The sequence below is a fragment of the Poeciliopsis prolifica genome, unplaced genomic scaffold (genome assembly GCF_027474105.1).
Source record: "Poeciliopsis prolifica strain line A6 unplaced genomic scaffold, Auburn_PproV2 SCAFFOLD010, whole genome shotgun sequence".
Lineage (NCBI taxonomy): Eukaryota > Metazoa > Chordata > Actinopteri > Cyprinodontiformes > Poeciliidae > Poeciliopsis > Poeciliopsis prolifica.
In genome coordinates, this window is record NW_026562385.1 from 10410982 (window position 1) to 10431033 (window position 20052).

Sequence of the window (20052 nt, forward strand, 5' to 3'; positions counted from 1 at the left end):
AATACCTAATAGGGGAGCAATGTTGTGAGGACATCCTGAACGTGGAGTTTCAGAAAGAGCAAGAATTTCTTGAAGAGTTAGATGCCCAGATTCAAGACGTTAAGTTACTAAGTCAAATTTCTTTTCAATTAGATATGATATTTATAGCATTTTGATATCAACTTAAGGTAATGGTTACATAAATGAGGGACAAAAATGGAATCCAAGTCAGTTGAGTTTGATAGTAACATGCAAGTCGAGGCTTATTTCACAAGGTTTGACAAAAAAAAAAGCTCACAATGTGACAAATGGCATGATTGAAAATACCTTTATTTTCACAGAAAACCGAAACTATTACAGAGAAACAATCCACGAGTATATTCCCACCAAAATACATGTTTATTTTTTCCTTCCAATGAAGCATTTTTTTTTCTCTGCTCCTGTCAGTTTGCTAATAGCATCGCGAGCAGCAGCTAATTGTCATCTCTGTGAATTGCGCTGCTAAAAGCGGTACGTGGAGTAGGATGGAGCATTTGTAGCGTTTGAGGTCACAGGAAGCAGCAGGAGCCCAGTGGTTACGTCTCTCTTGCAGCGATCCATAGCCTGCTTGTACGTGATCTTCTCCTTGGTGATGGGGTCGACCAGCTCTTTGGAGTGCAAAGCCTCGTCTTTCAGCTCATTGGCCATCGTGGTGTCAATCAGATTTTCTGCAAGTGCCTTTTTGATGGTTAGCCGTCCCGCCTTATTGGGGTCCACCAATCCACCGGTGAGGTACTGGACCTCCATGTATCTCTTGGCGTTCTCTTTGGGCATGTAACCTTTCTGTGCTGCCTGACCCACTGCCAGACGCTCTTTGGTCACAGTGTCCTCGACTCCAGTGAAGGCCTTCTGGGCGTTCAGTAGCTTATACTTGTGGCCTGGGTCGATTAGGTTGTACTCGACTGCTTTGTGGACAGAGAATTTGTCCTTTTTGCCCAGATCGACAATCCCGCCCGAGGCTGCCTGTGCCTCCAACAGCCTGAAGGCGGTATCTGGATCAATGAGTTTTCGGGTGAGCGCGCTTCTCACAGACATGCGGCTTTCAGTCGTGGTGTCAAATATGCCAGAGATTGGGAAATATTCATCCCCCATGGTAGCAGTGAGGTTGTTTAAGCTGCTGCTGCTACTGTGCAGATTGTTCAGGCTGCTGTAAGAAGACTTCAGGGGCGAAGACATGGAGTTCAGTGGGGAAGATGGGATATGCTTGCTTGGGGATTTTGATGTTACTGGAGGAATGTAAGGTGTTGGCTTCTCTCCTGTAACAAGGAGGGCAAACTCAGAGATAGACATCTTACCCTCCTTGTAGCGTCTCACGTCATACTCAGTCAGACGGCCGTCCTTCAGCGCATCCTTGACAGAATATTGCCTCCCACTTTTTCGATCTTGCAGAACCGTTATATCTCCATCTGGGGTGGTTGACGTGACTTCCTCCCAATCGCACTCCAGTTGAGACAGTTGGAGGTAGTGGTTTCTATCAATTACTCCTTGTACGTAGGCGTCATAGGGAGACAAGTCTTTGCCGGTGTCTGGATCCAAGATGGTGATCCTTGTTGAGAGGTTTGTCTCTCTGGTGTGAGATTCTGAATGGTCCTCTGATGTTATGCCGTTCTGGAGCTCAGCGATGAGGGTCTCCCTCTGGTGTATTTTATCTTTCTCATTCAGGATCTCTTTCTCCAGCCGGTGGACCTCAGAGGAAGTTTTAAGACTTCTCTGGCGTGCCATCTGATTCCTCTCGCTCATCAACCTGGACTGTTGTTGGAAGGTAATGCTGGTGGTTTGTCTTTCTGACTCCAGTGCCTTGAGCTGTCTGAGGAGATCTTCCTTCTCTCTTTGCAGAGCGTCCCTGCCAGTAATGAGAGCTGTCTCCTCCTGAGAAGTCACAGACCTTGATGTCTTTATATGGTTTATTTGACTGTTTATGCTCTGGAGGCTGTCTTCTTGATTTCTTCTAAGATTCCTCTCATGGGCTACAAGCTCTCTGAGGTGGTCCCTCTCAGCTTCAACTGCTGGGTCATTCTCTACTCGAACCACTTCTCTGTAAACAACCTTCTCAATGGACTTCTCCTTCTGCAGAATTTCCAACTTCAGTCTGAGGTTCCGAATTTCTCTCTCAAGACGGTTGATGTTGTTGTTCTCCTTCTCCATGTCAAAACGAATACTGTCAGTGAGTTTTTCCAACTTGGGGTCCCTCTCCACCTTTAGGACTTCCTCAATGATGATCTTCTCTTCAATGGGTGGTGGCGAATTCTCCAGTTCAAGAATGCGAGTCTTGATCTGCCTGAGTTCAGACTCGGTTTGGATCTTCTTCTGGCGGTCGTCCTTCTTAGCCAAGTCTCTCTCTTTTTCTTCAATCAGCGCTCTCAGGTGTCTGACCTCTAGTTCGAGTTTTCTGCGTGCCTTGATTTCATTGTCCAAGCTCCGGCTCAACTTGTCATGCTCCACAGTCTGCTTGGGATCTTTCTGAAGGCGAATAACCTCCTTGGTGACAATTTTTTCCTCTGGCTTCTGTCTTTCAAGGGTAATGTATTGGTTCTGTAGTTCAAAGAGACATTCTTCCACACTTCGGCGATTGTGGATCTCTTCTCTTACATCTCGTCGGAGTCTATCGGCCTCCTTCTCCAGAAGAGGGTCATTCTCATACTTGATGACATCTCTTGTCAGAAGCTTCGTCTCCACTTTGGATTTTTCAGATTTCAGTTCATCTCTTTCCTTACGCAGTCGTATTAGCAGTTCCAAGACGGTGTCATAGTTGACTTGCAGTCTGGAGACTTGTTTATTCAGTTTTTTCAATTCCTTCATGACCTCTGGGCTCTTCTCTTCCTTGATCACCTCCTGGGTCACCTCCTTGTACTCCACTTTGGGTTTCTGGGTGCGTAGGGTAGTCAGGGTTTCTGTCACCGAATCAATCTTGTTCTCAAGGTCTGAACGGTTCTGGCTCAAATCCTGCAGCGCCTTCTTCAGACGCACCAGCTCGACCTCAGTGTCAGGATCCACTCTGTAGATCTCATTGACAATCTCTTTGACTTCCACTTTGGGCTTGAGCAACTCCAGTTCTCCAAAGCGAAGCTGAAGGGTGGCGAGGTCCTTTTTCAGGATGATATTCTCGTCCTTCTCTTCTTCCAAAGCCATTCTAATTTTATGTGACTCGTCTATCAGTTCAGGAGCTTGCTGCACTTGTTTCACGACTTTGGTGACAATCTTGGGTTCAATGGATGGAATGACCCTCTCCAGCGTGTTAATCTGGGACCTGGTGCTGAAAATGATGTCATTGAGAGACTTGCAGCGCAGTTCCTCCTCTGCAATGTCACCCTGGAACGTTAGGACAGCTTTCAGCATCTCTGGGTCTTTCTCTAATCTCACCACTTCCTTTTTCACAACCTTCTCCCTGATTTTTTGTTTCTGCTGGGAGAGAAGTGTGAGCTCAGATTTCACATGGACGGTTTCAGTATCTCTCGTCTGAAGCTCAGTCCGGATTCTCTCCATCTCATCTCGGATCTCGGCTGCCTCTTTGTCAAGTTTGGGGTCTCTCTCATATTCGGTGAGCACCTTCGTCACAAGTTTAGGCTCCGCTTTGGTCAGCTGCAGTTCCACGGTGACAATCTTCTCATTGAGCAGTTCTATCTCGGACTGGATTCTTGAACTGCTGAATTCTTCGTCCTGAATGCGATTCTTCACCGACTTGAGATCCGCCTCCAGTTTTGGGTCACGGTAATACTGCACCACTTCTTTCTCCTCCAGCCTCTCCACTCCTCTCCGGTGCTTCAGAGACAAAAACCTCTTCCTGTAGGCTTCAAGGTTATTCTCGGCATGTGAACGCCTGCTGACTTCTTCCTCCAATTCCTTCTTCAGACTGTCAGCTACCTCCACGTTCTTCTGCTGGCTCTGAAGCTGCAGCTGCTGACTGACTGCCACCTGACTCACTTTGTCCTCGTTCTGCAGAGGAGCGAATGGAGAACAGGGGACAAGAGTGGTTCAGTGAAAAACACAGCTATGCATAGAAAAACGCTGAGGGCGATTGCTAAGCTTGCTCCAATCTCCTACCATTGCAGTGAGGTTCTTTGCCGTCTCCAACTGACTGAGCCGCTGGTTGTTTACAGCTGAGACCTCAGCGAAGCGGTTCAGCAGGTCTTTCTCCTGCACCAGAAACCAAAATGAGAAGCGTTAGTTTCACAACGGAAGGTGATGCAGGAATGTCTTAGCCATCTTGGTCTTCGCTGAAACCCCACCGTTCTTTGGACGTCTTGAGCCAGAGTTGATGTCAGACGTTTCTTCGGAGCCGCTGCCCTGTAAGTGTTTTCGTCGCCGTTCTCGTGTACCTCACTGTCGACCTCATCGCCGTCATTCAGAGTTCCACAGTAAGTTTTTGACTTTATTTCATATTCCTAAAAAGGGAAGTACAAGGGAGGATTCAGTAGATGGAAGTACATGTCTAGCCGTCGCTATAGAGTCTTGTGCTCTATGTGCTAACTGTGCACATGGAGTCATGTTCACCGTACTCACATTTAAAATGCCCTGCAGATCTTTGGACAGATCCTTGAGTCGGCGTAAATCCCCGGACTTCTTCTCAATGTCCTCCACAACTTTCTGAAAACAGAAACACGATCAAATGTTGAAAGTTTGGCAATTTAGGGAGTGCTAAATTAGAGATTTTATGTACAAATAAATAAATAATAATAATAAAATCCTTTTTTTATTTTTTGAAAAAGAACTAAAATCACTCTTTACCTTTTGGGAATCCTCCTTGGTCCGTATCTGTTCCACACCATCAGTCGGCTTCACCGCGTTGTCGGGCAAATTGAGCAAGAAAAAGTCCAGCGACTGAGCAACGTTATTAAACTCTTGATTTTTGTTGGATGCTTGTTTAAGAAGAGCCACCCTAAGAGAAGAAAGACAAGAAATTGATTATGTCAGAAAATCGTTGAGACGTTGGAAAGCTCCCTGTCCGGTTGCTTCTCTCCCCCGCCGCCCTCCTCACCTCTCCTGGAGCTGACTGCTGACGTTGGCGTAGCGGTTCTTCAGCAGCCGCACCTGACTCTCCTGGCGGCGGATATCGGGGCAGAACTCGCCGAACCTTTGCTGCAGGGGGCTGCACGCCTGCTTGGTCAGGTCCAGGTCTTTGCCCAGCTTGTTCAGCTCTTCTTTTTTCGAGACGACGTCCTTGAGCGTGCTCTGCTCAAAAGAAACGTAAATGAGAAAAAAAGAAAAGAAAAGAAAAAAAAAGAGAGAATAAAACCAGTGCGGTTCTGGTTTGTAAAATACGACACCTCCAGCTTCTTGGTGCGGTTCTGAAGGACGTCCGGCTGATCGGGGATGACTCCGTCTTTAGCTAGCTGCTGCTCAAACCGGGAAACGGTGACCTCGGTCTTTTCCAGCTGCTTCTCCAGGAACATGGAGGCGGTTGCTCTGGGCAACAAAGACAAAGAGGGACATTTAGCAAGTGAGACATTTTGCAAAGTCTGTGCCCTTTTGCATCTTTGGTTTAAAAAAAACAACAACAAAAAAACAGCCGTACTTTTTGTTGTAGAGATCAATAAGCGTGTTGATGTTGTGGGCCTTGTTGTCGGCGGCGCTGAGTTTGAGCGGCAGCATGGCGGCCGTCGGTCCCAGAGGTTTCTTTGCCAGAATCGGATCTACCTCCCTTTGGACGGCAGACTTGTCGGACTCCAGCTTTCTGACTGCCAGGGCAGATTTCTATAGGAAATTGACAATATTTTTCATGTGAAGCATTGATGGCCATCACATTCAAAGAAACGGTGTTAACTGAAGTGTTAAAGGATTCGCATCATCTAAGTAGACTTAATAGGGGACAAAGGTAATCTCAGTAAAATGCAAAAAATGTGATTTCATTTATTTAGAGGAAAAACGTTCCAGACCAACCTGGGGCTATATAAAAAAATTCATTTGCATTTTGTGATAACTGGAAAACTCTCTTTTTCTGCATTCTATAAAATTAACTTGATGATCTAAAAAATTAACTTGTGACAAAAAGAAAAAAGAACAGGCATTTCTTATGGGGGAAATAACTGTTTTCACAGGCCCACATGTCTTCACCTCATTCTCCTGCTGCCTTTTTTCCAAGTCCTGCATGGGGGAGCGGTTATCCAGTGGGGTCCTCAGCCTGTTCAGGATTTCTTTTTCGTTCCTCGCCAGAGCTTTGTTGATCTTGTCTATGTCGCTGTTGAGCTCTGCGACTCTCGGATCATCAGGTGCACTGTTGACAACGGCTGACAAAGGGAAGGGGGGGAAAGCAAAAATGAAAGAAATGCTGACTCCGTCGAATCCAGCTGTGCAGATCCGTCGTCGTCCGGATTGTAAAAGACGTTTTCCTCTCACCGGCCTGCTGGGGACGGATCACCTCCTCCGCGGGGGTTCTCAGGGAGTCCATCAGCGCGGACCTGCGTCTCTTCAGGTCTGCCAGCTTCCCGTCGAGGCTGAACAGACACATCACAACTCAAGGCTCAGACCGGAGGAACAAAACAGGGGAATGAAGTAGGATGGTGGATTCTGCACCTTTTCAAAGTCTCCAGAGCCTCTGGATCAGGTGGTTGGATTTCAAAGCAGGCCCCAGGGAGGCTGATGATCTTGCCCTCGCTGTCCTGGAGCTCCCAGTACTTATTGTCCGAGTTGGACTTGAGGATCATGGACTGGTCGCGCTCCACCGCCCCCTGCGTTCAAACAAACCACGGCAAAGGAAGTGCGTGATTAGAGAGGGCCTCAACTTTTATCACGGTATTTTGCGGCACAATAAAAACTTTATTGCTTCTTTTTTTTTTAGGTAACTGCATGTCGGGGCAGTTACACAAAATCTTTTGGAAAACATTCACATCTGCAGTAAACTATTGCTTCTTCGGGACACCAGGTTCGCGTCACCAAACTGCATTTAATTGTATTTTTAAACCGATTCATATCTATTGATACTTCAATAAAGAAACGGTGGAGAAAAACAGTCGAAACTCATAAATCCCAACAATACGGACAGTTTTGAGGATTTTTCAACACCGTCAATTGGAATTCATTGTGACAACAATAAATCAAAATTCTTATCGTGCCGCTGGGAAACTCATCCACGATAAACGATACGATAAATGACATGCGATCTCGGCTCTCGTTTCGTTGTGCTGCGGTGAAACGAGCGCCGCCGCTGCCTTACGTTTTCGTCCGCCCAGTCGCACAGCGACACCACGGTGGTGGGCTTGGTGGGCTGGATCCGGCGCAGCTTCAGAGGGGCGACGCTGCCGCTGAGCTCCCTGAGGGCCTCCACCCGCTGCTCGTTCCTCTTCACCGACGGTTCTTCTCCCTTCAGTGAGATGCAGCAGGAATTCAGAGAGGAAAGCCAGGCCTCCCGGATTCCACCGGAAGCCTTTAAACCTCACTAAATCTGCAAAGCGGCGAAAGTAAAACCTGTCCGCCTGGACACCTGCTTTGCGGCTGAACCTTGCAAATGGCAGAGACTAAATAAACACGACAAATCGGCCGGGGAGACGCCAAAATAGTGGGTCTTAAACTTGCTGAACTGGACCAGGTCACGTCTGTCAGATTGCTTCTGTTTTGGTTTCACTCCTTTGTCTCAGTAGGCGACAGGACAACTAAAGTCAGTGTCTCCTACCATAAAGCTCACAAAGCAAAGCGTATAATTGTGAAATGGAAGGAAAAAACAAACAAAAAAGGGTGTTCATTTGTTTTCAGTCCTCTCTGGTTTTGTCACAGCTGTATACTTTGACTGGGCCATTGTAGAACATGACTGTTTTGCTCCCTTCTGCACATGTTTGCGAACTCGGTTGGTTATAAGAACACTGGATTTCATCAAGCGGTATCGGGGTGGGAGAATGAAACATAAACGGACCACGCAATTTAGATTTTTATTTCTAAAACGACCAAAAAATAAATAAATAAATTGTAAACAGGAATCATCTTCCTTCTACTTCACAGCTGTTTCTTAGCTTGGGTTGCTCTGTCTCATAAAATCTCGTCAAGCTATAGTGAAGTCTGAGGTTGCAATGTGAGAAAATTGGGGCTGAAACGATTAATCAGATTCATCATGATTCATCGTTGAAATAATCGTCAACTAATGTAGAAATTGAGTCATCGCTAAAAGCTCAAAGCTGAAAAATAAGCTATTTGATGAAAGAACAACAGGGCACTTACGAAGTCCAAACTGTACAGAGAATATTTTCATTTTGCATTTAAGATGAAGAAACTTCTTTGTCTGCAAATATCTTCTACTCCGTACGTGGCAGTTTTTGCATTTTAAACCATAAAATGTTGCTTTTATTTCATTTCAAAATAAATTCAGTGCCATCTTTTAATGCTTTTCTAACAGTGTACGCAAATAAACTGAAGTGATGAAATGAAACTTTTTCCAAATCTTTTCCGATTAATTGCCAGAATAATTGGTCGCTAATATAATCGTGAGTTGCAGCTTTTGGGTGTGAAAACTGGAGCCTGCAGCTCAAAATGGACGTTTTGAGAAAAGCCTGCTGTACCTCCAGCACCAGCAGGATCTCTGGGTTGCTCTTGTTGCTCAGGGTCTTTGGATCCAAGGTGGAGCTGAGCTTCCGCAGAGACTCGGCCAGCGTCTCCGCGTCCAGCTGGAACTACAGCAAACACATCGGCTGGGACCGGTCGCCAGTGCAAGGGGGTTTTTGTGCATCACTGACGACGAGCGCAGGCGCTCAGTTTACCTTCTTGTAGTTGTCAACGTTCAACAGGTGCATTTCCTGCGCTATGCACAGGTTGAGGAAGGACTGCCACTCCAACTGCACTCTCTCCATCATGGTCTGGGAGAAAAACGGAGATAGAATAAAAGACGTTCAAAACAAATTTAAAATTCATTTTCACTGCGTTGCAGCTCGAGTGAAATCAAGCAGAGAAAGCAGGAGAGCACCGATTGGAGTTTTGAGGACCAATGCCGATTACCGATCTTTAAAACATCTGATCTGCGAATTCTCATTTTTTTTGGCTTTAAAATGTGCTAAGTTGGCATCGGTAGAGTGACTATATTTCAATTGCGCACATCCAGAAGTGACCTGCCGGTCGATGGCAGAGCAAAAGGGAACAGTGGCTGATTTCCAGACGTTTGAAGAGGAATATGAGATCGTTTTTCTACGCAACTATCGGCTTATTCACCGATCTCCCAAAATGTAGGAAATCTGGGCCGATTTTTTCTGTGCCTCTTGTCGGTGTGCAGCACTCACCGTTATCGTCTGGCTGCCCGGGTGGTTCATCTCAATGAGTTCGGTTCCGTCCGCCTGGAGCTTGTTGACCTCCTCTTCATGTGCCATCAGTCCCATCAGTTTGAATTTCTGCACATAAACACATGTACAAAGCACGCAACCCATTAGCTGATGCATTTCTAAAACTGACCCACCTGCAGCAGGAGCGACCCACCTGCAGCAAAGTGGTGCAAAGGTTGAGGGATCTCACCTCGTACTCCGTGCGGACTCCTGCCGGGTCGACCATGCGATCGCTCCAGTCTCTGCTGATGATCCTCTCCTGCTGACCGGTGAGGTAGACCAGCTCCTTGGTGCAGCTCTGCATGTACTCGTACAGGGAGGCCAGGTGCTTGCGCCTGAGCGTGGAGCTCTCCTGCAAAACGCAGAGCGAAAACGTTCCGAGAGCGGTTCCGGCGAAAGCTCCAGGCGAACGAGGACTCGTGGAGTTCAGGCGACTCACCAAAAGCTGGGCGTATTTCTCTTTGAGGGCGCTGTAGTCCTCCTGGAAACGCAGGAGAGAGAGACGGGTAAGCGATCCGGCCGAGGAGCAGCCAAACTGACAGTGACGCAGGCGGACGCGGTTACCGGGGAAGCGGCGGAGCTGGGCTGCAGCTGGCCGCTGAAGGCTTCGATCTCTTGGTGCAGGATGTTGTGCTCCGCGATCTGCTTCTCCACGTCGTACAGGTTGGGGCCGTACTCCTCTCCCAACACGTGGCCCTGCCGGGCACAGAGCGCCGATCATCATAGACACAAACCCACTATAGAGTCTGCAGGAAAAAACTACGACATCTCTATTTCAAGCGTTTTTTGTTTTAACCTAAACTATTGATGTGTTATTGGATAGAAAATTTGCATATGGAAATTTGTGTATTTTTTGCGAATTTGCATAACCACAGTGCATCGCCTGGGCAACATCTTTGTTTATCTGTGCCAGATTAATAAAAGTAAAAAAAAAAATGCTTATATCCGGGTCTTCCAGCATGGAACGCCTTCACCTTTTTTTTTTGACAGGAAGTAAGAATCTTAGAAGAATGCTCACAAACAAGCAGTGTCAGCATTTTTCTTCACAAACTGTAACGTTTGCTAGATTAATGAAGGGGAAAAAACAAAAAAAACAAAACCTACTTAAATGAGATTTAATGTGAATCACTGCAAAAATATTTAGCAGGTTTTGAGAATAGCCAATAGCCAAAAGCTGGTTGGACAACAGTCCACCTCTATTGCTTGGTTTTGTCTTGGTTTTGTCGCTGCTGGTGGTGCAGAAATCGTCTCTGCTCGGTGAGACTGACCAGCTTTTCTTGGAGAACTGGGCCCCAGTCGACCCTCTGCTTCAGCCCGCGGTCTTGCACCAGGTTGTACAGCTGCCGGTAGGTGGCGCAGCACTCAGCCCAACGGTCATGCAGGTTTTTCACACTGAACAAGAAACAAACAAAAACAATATTTTGTTGTTATGATGATGATTTCTGCAGAGGACTTGGGTTGGAAGCAGAGAAAGGGAATGTGATGGACAGCAGTGCTCAGATCGTCCCTCTCGGCGCTGTGAGGCCACTTTGTGCCTGTCTGTGCTTTAACTAGACCTACTCTTTCTCCATCTCAGAGCCCTGCGGGTGCTTCAGCTTCTGGGCTTTGCTCACGTCCAGGAACAGGTCCTTGAGGAGCACCTCGGCCTGCCCCAGGTTCTCCGAGCTCTCCTTCTGGTGGACGACCTTCTTGCCCTTCCTCTTCCCCTCCTGGTCCTGAGCAGAGGCGAGAGCAGCAGGTGGTCGGGAAACGAGCTCAGCGGAGAAGGGATTTTGCGCTCCAGTGAGGTTTGGGAGACTCACCACTTGCAGCAGCTCCTCGGCTCGCAGGACGTTCTTCTCCACCTGGTCTGCATTAGTCTGCATGCGTTGGACCACGTCTTTGAGTTCGGCCGCCTCCTTCCTGGAAGCAGACACAGGGTGTCATCATAATCCACCTGACTGCAGATGTTTGCTTTTCTTTGTCTTTATCAAAAACTAAAAAATGAATCCTTATTGTAAGTTCAATGGAAAGGCTTTATAAGCACAAATTACATCTGTGTCTGGTGATATTTCATAACCCATAAGAGGGCACTGCTGTGATTTACAAAGACAAAAAAAAACTATTGAAAGTTGTGATATTTGTATTCAGCAGGTTTTAAACAAAATTATTATTAAGCCCATATTTCCATTTTTAAAATATATTTTTCTTGGTCTGACAATATTCTTATATTAAATGTGTTTTTAGGGTTAGTGTTCATTATAAAAACATTGTGAATCTTTGGGACGCCCCCCTAAGGCTTGCAGCCCTGGGTAAGTGCTAAACCCAGAGTAAGAAACAGATGTGGTTAAACGTCAATCTTTGTCCAATCAATCTATAAAACTGACCAGCGTATCTGAGGTGTGTTGAGAATCTTGATGAAGGCGCTCGATAAAATGCAAACTTTGTTTCTGGTTTTTCGACTGGCGCCCGTTTGTTATTTTTACAACTTTTGATTTTTGTGATTTACGGCATGGAGCACTTTGGACTGCTATGTTGCTGAAATGTGCTATAAAACTCAACTTGATTGGTTGATGATGTATTTCCTTTGGTAATAACTGTGCTTTTTTATTGAATGGGTTTGTTTTATTGTTGTTTGTTTTTTTCCCAAGAAGAAAGGTCAAAATGTCTCCACAGTTTGCACTTGTTCAATGATGATGGAGGAAAAAACCCACAAAAGGCTTGCAGCTGGAATCGCAATGAAAGGTCGTTCTACAAAAATACTGGACTTGAAATACATGTACACCACACTATTCAGATTTTTTTAGTTTTTTTTCCCAAATGGTAGAATAATCATATCATCATCTTCTTTAAATAGAACATTTTCATATTTTTTGTTGTTGCAAAAATAACTACTGGCAAAACCTGCAAGAAAAACCCAAAGCAAATAATGACACAGGCCATTATTTTTTAGGAAGGCGACGATTCGCAGTACTTAACAATGATCTCCCTTTTGTCTGCGAAAGCTCTCATTTGTTGACTGTGTGACTCCTTCTGCCGGGCCGATGTGACTCAGACCCGGCCGGCTCCAGGAGACCCGCTCGCAGACCTGTTCGGCCGCTCGGCCTGTTTGGTTTGCAGATTCCTCCTCTCGCCGAGAGCGAAGTATTTACGGTGACCCGCCCCAGATTAGACGTTGGGTGTCGGGGAGTTGGCCCGCTGCCCTCCTGTTTGACGGCCAAGAATGTGGCTTTTCCATGAGTGTGTGTGTGAGAAAGACATTCCATCACACACTGCAGGGTTATCACTGGAGCGAAGGTTTATGGCTTGTAGTAGGGAGACGAATGAGTGACAAATAAGTTTCCCAATCACTCCCTTTGTAGGAATGCAGCTGTGTCTGTAAGGAAATGGTAAATGGACTGAACTTATATTGCGCTTTTCCGGTCTTATTGACCACTCAGAGAGTCACGTTTGTGACTCACAAAAGCACACACATCTCTACAGGCAGTTTGGGGATAAGTGCCTGGCCCAGAGGCACCTCGACGTGTGGCAGGAGGACGCTGGAATCTAACCCGCAACCTTCCGATCGCATACAGTCGCAGTCGCCACAAAACGAAGTGGCTTGGTTGCACTTTTGCTCTGGTTTAGATTGTTTCTAGCAAACTTGGGAACTTTCCTGCTGATAAAATCAACAGATTTATCATTTTTTGCGTTGCAATGTTGATTTTTGCAGGTCAGATTTTGTGACAAAAAGTCTCCCCCCGTATGGAAAATGTGTCTGCATTTTATTTTTAATTCAGTCGCAATGATCACCAGTCGTCCGTTTCCTTCCCAGAGGATAATCTGCAGAGTCTCTTTAACTGTGACAGTCTGAATCACCCAGTCACTCGGTGTCGGCGTGTCGTTAAAGACAAACAGGAGACTCTGCAGCGCCACTCCCTTGTGGATTGATGCGCCACACCCTGTAATGACACTCTAATCATGTTCGGAGGTATGTGGCCCTGTGGCCCCTCCGTCCCTAATGGGGACGACCTGCAGAGCCCAGGCTGCTCCACTGAAGACGGGGCAAAAACTCAGCTGGATTAAAAGAACCGTTTGAAAATAACAAGCTGTAAGCAGGTCTTGGAAAGACTTTTAAAGCGACGTTTGTATTTTTTACAAATATTTTTTACAATCTTATTATTTTTATGTTTTTTTTTTCTGGATATGTACAGAAAACAAAACATCAAATTATCGAAGCTTTTGCAATACTCTCAAAAATGCGGAGATCCGAGCTTCTTGGATAATTGAGCTTTTTCGATTCAACAGCTTTAATCTTAAATGTGCAAAGTTGACTGAAACTTTCAGCATCAACATGTTTCTGAGCTGCTGACTGAGAGCTGGTTCAAAATGAGGTCCATGTCAGCTGCTGTCAGACAAATCACTGAAACTGTTTTCTTTTTTTGTTTGTTTGATTGTTAGAAATGAAACGAAGCGTTAAAGTCCTACTTTGACTCATCATTTGGGACCTTAAACATCGATTCTAAACGTTTCACGTGAGCCAAGATGTCAGAAAACGATGGAAAGCAAATTATGTTCCCATCAGATGCTTGTTTGACTTGCGAAAACATTGATAAAATATGATCCACCCAACAACATCTATGATGGCTGGAAAACCAGCCAGAGAAATCCTACAGCCTGACCAAAACCGATGGACTGTCAAAACGGAAGAAGGAAAACATGTTGGGACAACTCAAATTTTTTCCGGCCCAGCTGAAACCTGCACCCTGTTCACACCAGTCAGATTTTACAGAAGGAATTTGATTTGAGCTCCAAGCTCCTGATGGGGCCCAACGTCTTCCCTCCGGGTCGGGGGCCTTCAGAGGAGCTGACCGGCACCAGAAGTGGTTCTGATAAGTGGCGGCTGATTGTTTATCTCTGGGAGAAAAAAAAACAACCTTCTCCGAGGGAATCGGTGGGAGAGGAGAGAACCGGTAAAAGTGGCAAACGGGAGACGCTTTTCTGTCCCTCTTCGATTGCAGGACGATAGAGACATACGAGTATTACCTGTTGCACCTTTATTGTCTGTTATTATTATTATATAACAGGCCTCTTTGAATAAAATGGCACCATTATACATGCAGGCTGAGAGAAAGAGAGAGAGAGCATTCCCCTGCATGAGTACAAACGATACCTGAGCAGCGGGTGAACTAGAGGACCACAGAAGGGACACACACACACACACACACACACACACACACACACACACAGGAACTCACTTGCTAAGCCTAGAGACGTTGTTTTCGGTTTTCTTCGACATCTTGTCGCTGTAATCAGAGTCCTGCTGCGGTTCTTCCAGCGGCCCGCTCTCACTGCCTCCTCTTCCTCCTCTCGATCCACCTGCGCTGCGTCTGAGTGCGTGTGTGGGTGTGTGTGTTAAAGAGCGTCCCACCTGTCCCCGGGCTCCTCCCAGGCGCAGCAGGTGTAGGTGTGTCGTCAACACAGAGCGATGCAGACCGGGTCGACCTGTTCCCCTCTGCTGCCTGACTTTACGTCCCGGGACGTTTCCCTGTCGTGCGATTCTTCTAATTTTACATGGATCAAGTTCTGATGGCCGTTTTTTTGTTTTGTTTTGTTTTATATTAAATTCGGGGGAACGGGTGCAGAAAACGTTATTTTGATCTTTTTGGCTGTGCACTGTTTTAAATTAGTTTTTTATTTTTAAATCCTGCGATTCTAAACCAATAAGCAATAGAAAACATGATGAAATAATAATTCTGCCACTTTCATTTCAATTGGTAGATGTTTTTATTTTTTTTATTTTTTATATGGCTTTCTTTTGTTATTGTTATTATTTGTAATGCAAAAGTAATAAAAGTAGTAAAAGTAAATAAAAATTAAGAGACGTCATTTTTACGAGACCGTTTTTGGTTTTCTATTATTATTTTTGACACACGCTTGCCTCGTTTTAGGAGAGAGAGAAAAAACAAACAATATTCATAAATAATATTCATGATTATTTATTATCATGAATAATTTGGAGCTAAACTGTTGGAAATCTCAGGCTTTCCTCACAGTTTTCCCACCGCATTTAGTTCCATCCATCAGCATTCCTCTCCTCACTCACAACAAAGCACCACTCCCAAAGCATAATGCTGCCACCGCCATGTTTCACAGTGGAGGTGGTGTGTTCAGGGTGAAGAGGGGAGCCAGCTTTGACCAGGCTAATGGCTACTATGGGTGTCAAAGAAAACCCATAGCAGCCCTCATTTAAAATATTCTCTTTTAAATGAGGGAATATTTCCCTCATTTAAAAGATATTCACTCTGTTGTCGGTGCCGTTGGACCATTTGACACTCCTCATCGGAGCGAACAAAAGCTACACGTCTCGTTAGCTCAGATTATAGCTAACGAGATGAGATTAGTCACCATGACAGCTCAGATGATGCACAGCTCTACATTCTGATGTCACCCGGGGACTCAGGACCCATCCAATCACTGAACAGATGCTTAGAAGAGATAAATGAGTGGATGGCCCACAACTTTCTCCGGCTGATTAGAAACGATCCGAAGTTGTTGTCTTTGCACCTCAACAGGAGCGATCTAGAGTCAGCACACAACTTCACTTGTTAGAGCTAGAAACTAGAGATCAGGCCTGGATCGACCTGAACCCCCAGAGACACATAAAGGCAGTTACAAAGTCAGCCTTCTGTCACCTGAAGAACATTCCCAGGACTAAAGCACAGACGTCTCGACAAGATCTAGAGAAACTCATCCATGCATTTATCTTCATTTACAAATCTGGAACAAACTTCCAGAAAACCGCAAAACGGCTGCAAAACTGACTTCCTTTAATAAAGGCTAAAAGCCCAACTGTTTAGCGTCTCCTTTGGTTCCCGGCAACTGGAGTGAAAGTCTTTATTCCAATATTTGACGATCATGATTCTCGAAAATTTAACAATTGCATTTGAGAAAACGTGACATTTGTTGCTTGTTTTGAGCCCCACAAGGTGTTTTACGGTGTTATGTTTTTATCATGTGAAGCACTACAAGCTGCCTTGTGTCTGAAATGTGCCACCCAAATAACTCAGCGTCTATCTATTACATAAAAACCTCCTAAATGTACACGAATATGAGGTTGTAATGTGACAAAGTGTTAACAACTTCAATTGGTAGGAACATCTTTTTTTTTTACAAGACTCTGAGAATAACTTGGCTTTCACGACGGTGATAGTGAAGGAATGTGGAATATCTCGTCTCAGAGCGGTTGTGCCAAATGAATTTTGAGCAAAAAGAGAAAGTGAAATTGAAAAATAATGATTTATTCCAAAACAAGCATCTAGATACTTGCAGTCCTTATCGAGTTTCAAGCGCATAACAGGGTGTGTGAGACCGGCAGCCGTTTTCCAATAGCTGAACTTCCATGTATTTGTGCTTATCACGCACTCACACCCTGTGTAGCTATCCGATAGTCAAGGTCTGGGGTGAGGAATGCAAAGTTCACCTGCTGTCAAAAAAAAAAAAAAACAGACTAAAACCAACTGGGGCTGATGACGCCAAGCTAGCTTTGTGTCTGTTTACATTAAACCAGAGGCAAACTGAGCCCAGAATAATGAACGCGACTTCTTTCCGCGTCATTGGGTAGAAATGGGTCCAGCATGCCGCTCCGTCTCATGCTTCAGGTGGGTGTGGGTGTGTGTGTGTGTGTGTGTGTGTGTGTGTGTGTGTGTGTGTGTGTGTGTGTGTGTGTGTGTGTGTGTGTGTGTGAAAGCGAGAGGCGCACACACCCACCGAGCGACTCCTTAAAGCCAACACCTTCACATACCTGCGGGGGAGAGGGAACAAAGGTGTGAGAGGAACCGAGATCAAACAGAAAGGATAAAGAGGCGGGACAGGAGAGGTGACATGACGAGAGGAGGGAGAGGGGACCTTTGACCCCAGCTGCAGTTAAAGAGCAGCACTGTGGTGGTGTTGGTAGGACGGAGACAAAGAGGCTTAGAAATATGTCTTGTTTTCTTTTGCTCTTCGCTTAATTATTGGCAGAAAAGCTGAAGAAAACAAGCTCAACCTGCCACGCAGCTGACGTCTGCAAGTATTCATGCCCTTGGAGCTTACTCACATTTAATTCAGCCCTGACCTGAAACTTCAATGGGTGTCGTTCAGATTTAGCACGATCAACTAACACAAAACAGATTGTGAGTTTGAATGACACCGACGTACGGGTTGCTCTGAATTTCCTTCTGCGAATTCAGAATCCTAAAGTTTGGAGTGTTGGCATTCTGTTTTCATACAGTACTCCTCATCTGCCCTCCACCTATGAGGAACCAGTTTTTCTTTTGTTGTTTTTTTTTTAATCTTTTGATAATTTTATTGGTAGGACTTTCACGAAACTGTGACTAACTTTTAATTATGGATGATTTCAATAAACATGTCTGCTGGAGTTGGGGTTTGTTTTTGTTTTTTTGCATCATCGGCTGCGGTTACATAGAACATGTAACACGTACCTGCGCAAATAGGAAGTACGGACATAAAATTTGCTAAATAAAAACATGGCTATTTCTAAAAACAAGCAGGCAAAAAAAAAATAAAATAAATAAAAAATGTTTTCCCATTAAAAAAAAAAAAAAGATTTCGCAAAGATATACCACGAGTAGTGGTGACGTACTTTATCTCGTCACTACAGTCTTGTGATCAACAACCGCATGTTTCCACTGGAAACAACTACGAAGAAAATGATAGGATTTGGTAGGAAGATGGTGCTTTGTAAGACTTACTATGAGGTGTTATTTTATTTGCGTTTTTTTATGTAATGGAAAATTCCAAAATGTACTGATCAAAGTTTGGTCATGAGTCTGAGATGCAATGGAATGGTTTAGCTCAGTTTATGGGTTTATGTAGGGGAGACCGGGTATGGTTGAAACATGGGGAGAGTTGTAACACCACCAGTTCCACCAATCAGGGATAAGATAGGAGTCAGATGATCATTTCAGTGTCTTCCCGCTTCCTCCCCAATTCCATATTGTGATTGTCAAGGCTGAAATTGAAAATTGAAAAACTTTTTGTGTCTATGTACTCTGATTTTCTATTTCTCTCTCTTTTAGGTCAGAAAGTTTGCATATCAACTGGCCGTAACATATAACATCAAACACCCGCAAACATGGGATGAGAAGCAGATGGCAGGGCCTGACTGGTTCACATTATTTATGAAGAGGAACCCCACCCTGTCAATAAGGAGTCCTGAGGCAACCAGCCTTTCACGGGCCACAAGTTCCGCAAAATGTGGAACGTTTCTTCAACACCCTTGGACAGGTCATTGAGAAATACAACTTCGACGGGAGCGATATATGGATTGTAGATGAAACTGGTGTAACAACAGTCCAATCGCCAGACCGTGTTGTTGCTCGTCGTGGTGTCAAGCAGGTGGGTGCGATGACATCAGGTGAGAGAGGTGTGCTCGTGTCAGTAGCATGCGCTGTGCAAGCACTGGGAAATGCAATTCCTCCCTTCTTTGTATTCCCCCGTAAACGTTACAAGGAACTCTTCATTCAGAGTGGGCCAACAGGGAGTGCAGGAAGTGGTAATGCCTCAGGATGGATGCAAGAGGAAGACTTCCTCTTATTCCTTGCTCATTTTGCAAAACACACAAAGGTCAGCCCAGAGAATAATGTTTTACTTTTGTTGGATAATCACTGTTCTCATTTATCTGTTAAAGCTATTGATTTCTGCAAAGAAAAGGTATAGTGCTACTTACCTCCCCCCCCCACTGTAGCCATAAACTTCAGCCACTGGATCGCAGTGTCTACGCCCATTTAAGAAAATGGTGAACGTCGCAAGTGATGCCTGGATGAAGATGAATCCTGCCAAGACGATGAGGATATATGATATTCCAAGTATTGTGAAGACTGCTCTGCCTGCAGCTGCAACACCAAAAAACATTCAAGCCGGTTTCCAATCCACACGTATTTGGCCCTTCAATCCTGCCATTTTTGAGGAGTGTGACTATGCACCCTCACAAGTCACTGACCGTCCCGACCCAGATACATCACTGACATCTGGAGCTTTCCAGCTGCAGTCTCCACCAACTCACCTAGGGATTGCCTCTTCTCCAACTCACCAGGAGACTACTACTTCTGGCTCTTCTGCAGTTAATAATGTGACCATGTCCTGCGCTCCAGATGAGCCAAGTACCTCAGCGGTGTCTCCCGCTCAGGCATTCAGTCCTTTGTCTATGCGGCCATTTCCAAAAGCAGGTCCAAGGAAAACAACTGGCAGGACCAGGAAGAAAAGGAAATCTGAAATACTCACTGACACACCAGTGAAACAAGCACTGATGGAAGAAGAACAGAGAAGAGGAAGAAAAAATGTAAGGAAGAGTTTCTTTGCAAAGAATAAAGGCAAGCAAAAGAGGAAGGAGAGAAAACCTGCCAAGAAAATGTTAAAAGCTAATGCTGAGGATTCTGAGACCTCAGATGATGAATATTTTTGTGTTGTCTGTATGGAGCCATTTGGCAACTCAAAGCCACAGGAAATGTGGGTAAAATGTGCCCTATGCAGTCTCTGGGCCCACGAAGCCTGTACTCCTGGGCTACCATCATTCATTTGTCACCACTGTGACTCTGATTAAGGATACACACACATAGACCCAAACACACACACACATTAACATTGGTTTTTGTTAGACCTACATGTTTGTAGTGTTCATTAAGCATACATATTAAGGAAGTTTGTTCTAGTAGAATAATTTACACACATGCACACACAGAGTATATTTGAGTTATGGTCAGTCACAGAGAGAGAGAGGAAGAGAGAAAGAGAGAGACACACATTGTTCTTGTATTGTTTTTTTTAATTCAGTAAACCTCTT

General features: G+C 45.1%; 1 protein-coding gene across 1 annotated transcript; it reads right to left on the reverse strand.

Moving 5' to 3' along the window:
* Positions 1-291: 291 nt before the first annotated feature.
* On the reverse strand, positions 292-14625 carry LOC129363374 (envoplakin-like). Its single transcript, XM_055035452.1, has 22 exons — positions 14468-14625; positions 11054-11153; positions 10812-10966; positions 10520-10643; positions 9816-9947; positions 9691-9732; positions 9442-9603; positions 9213-9320; positions 8700-8795; positions 8502-8612; positions 7169-7315; positions 6529-6683; positions 6352-6449; positions 6070-6242; positions 5531-5709; positions 5283-5421; positions 4994-5187; positions 4744-4894; positions 4519-4602; positions 4245-4400; positions 4060-4152; positions 292-3951 (listed from the first exon to the last, which is right to left on the reverse strand). The coding sequence occupies exons 1-22, from the start codon at positions 14506-14508 to the stop codon at positions 481-483; spliced, it is 6111 nt and encodes a 2036-aa protein (XP_054891427.1). The 5' UTR covers positions 14509-14625; the 3' UTR covers positions 292-480.
* Positions 14626-20052: the final 5427 nt, after the last annotated feature.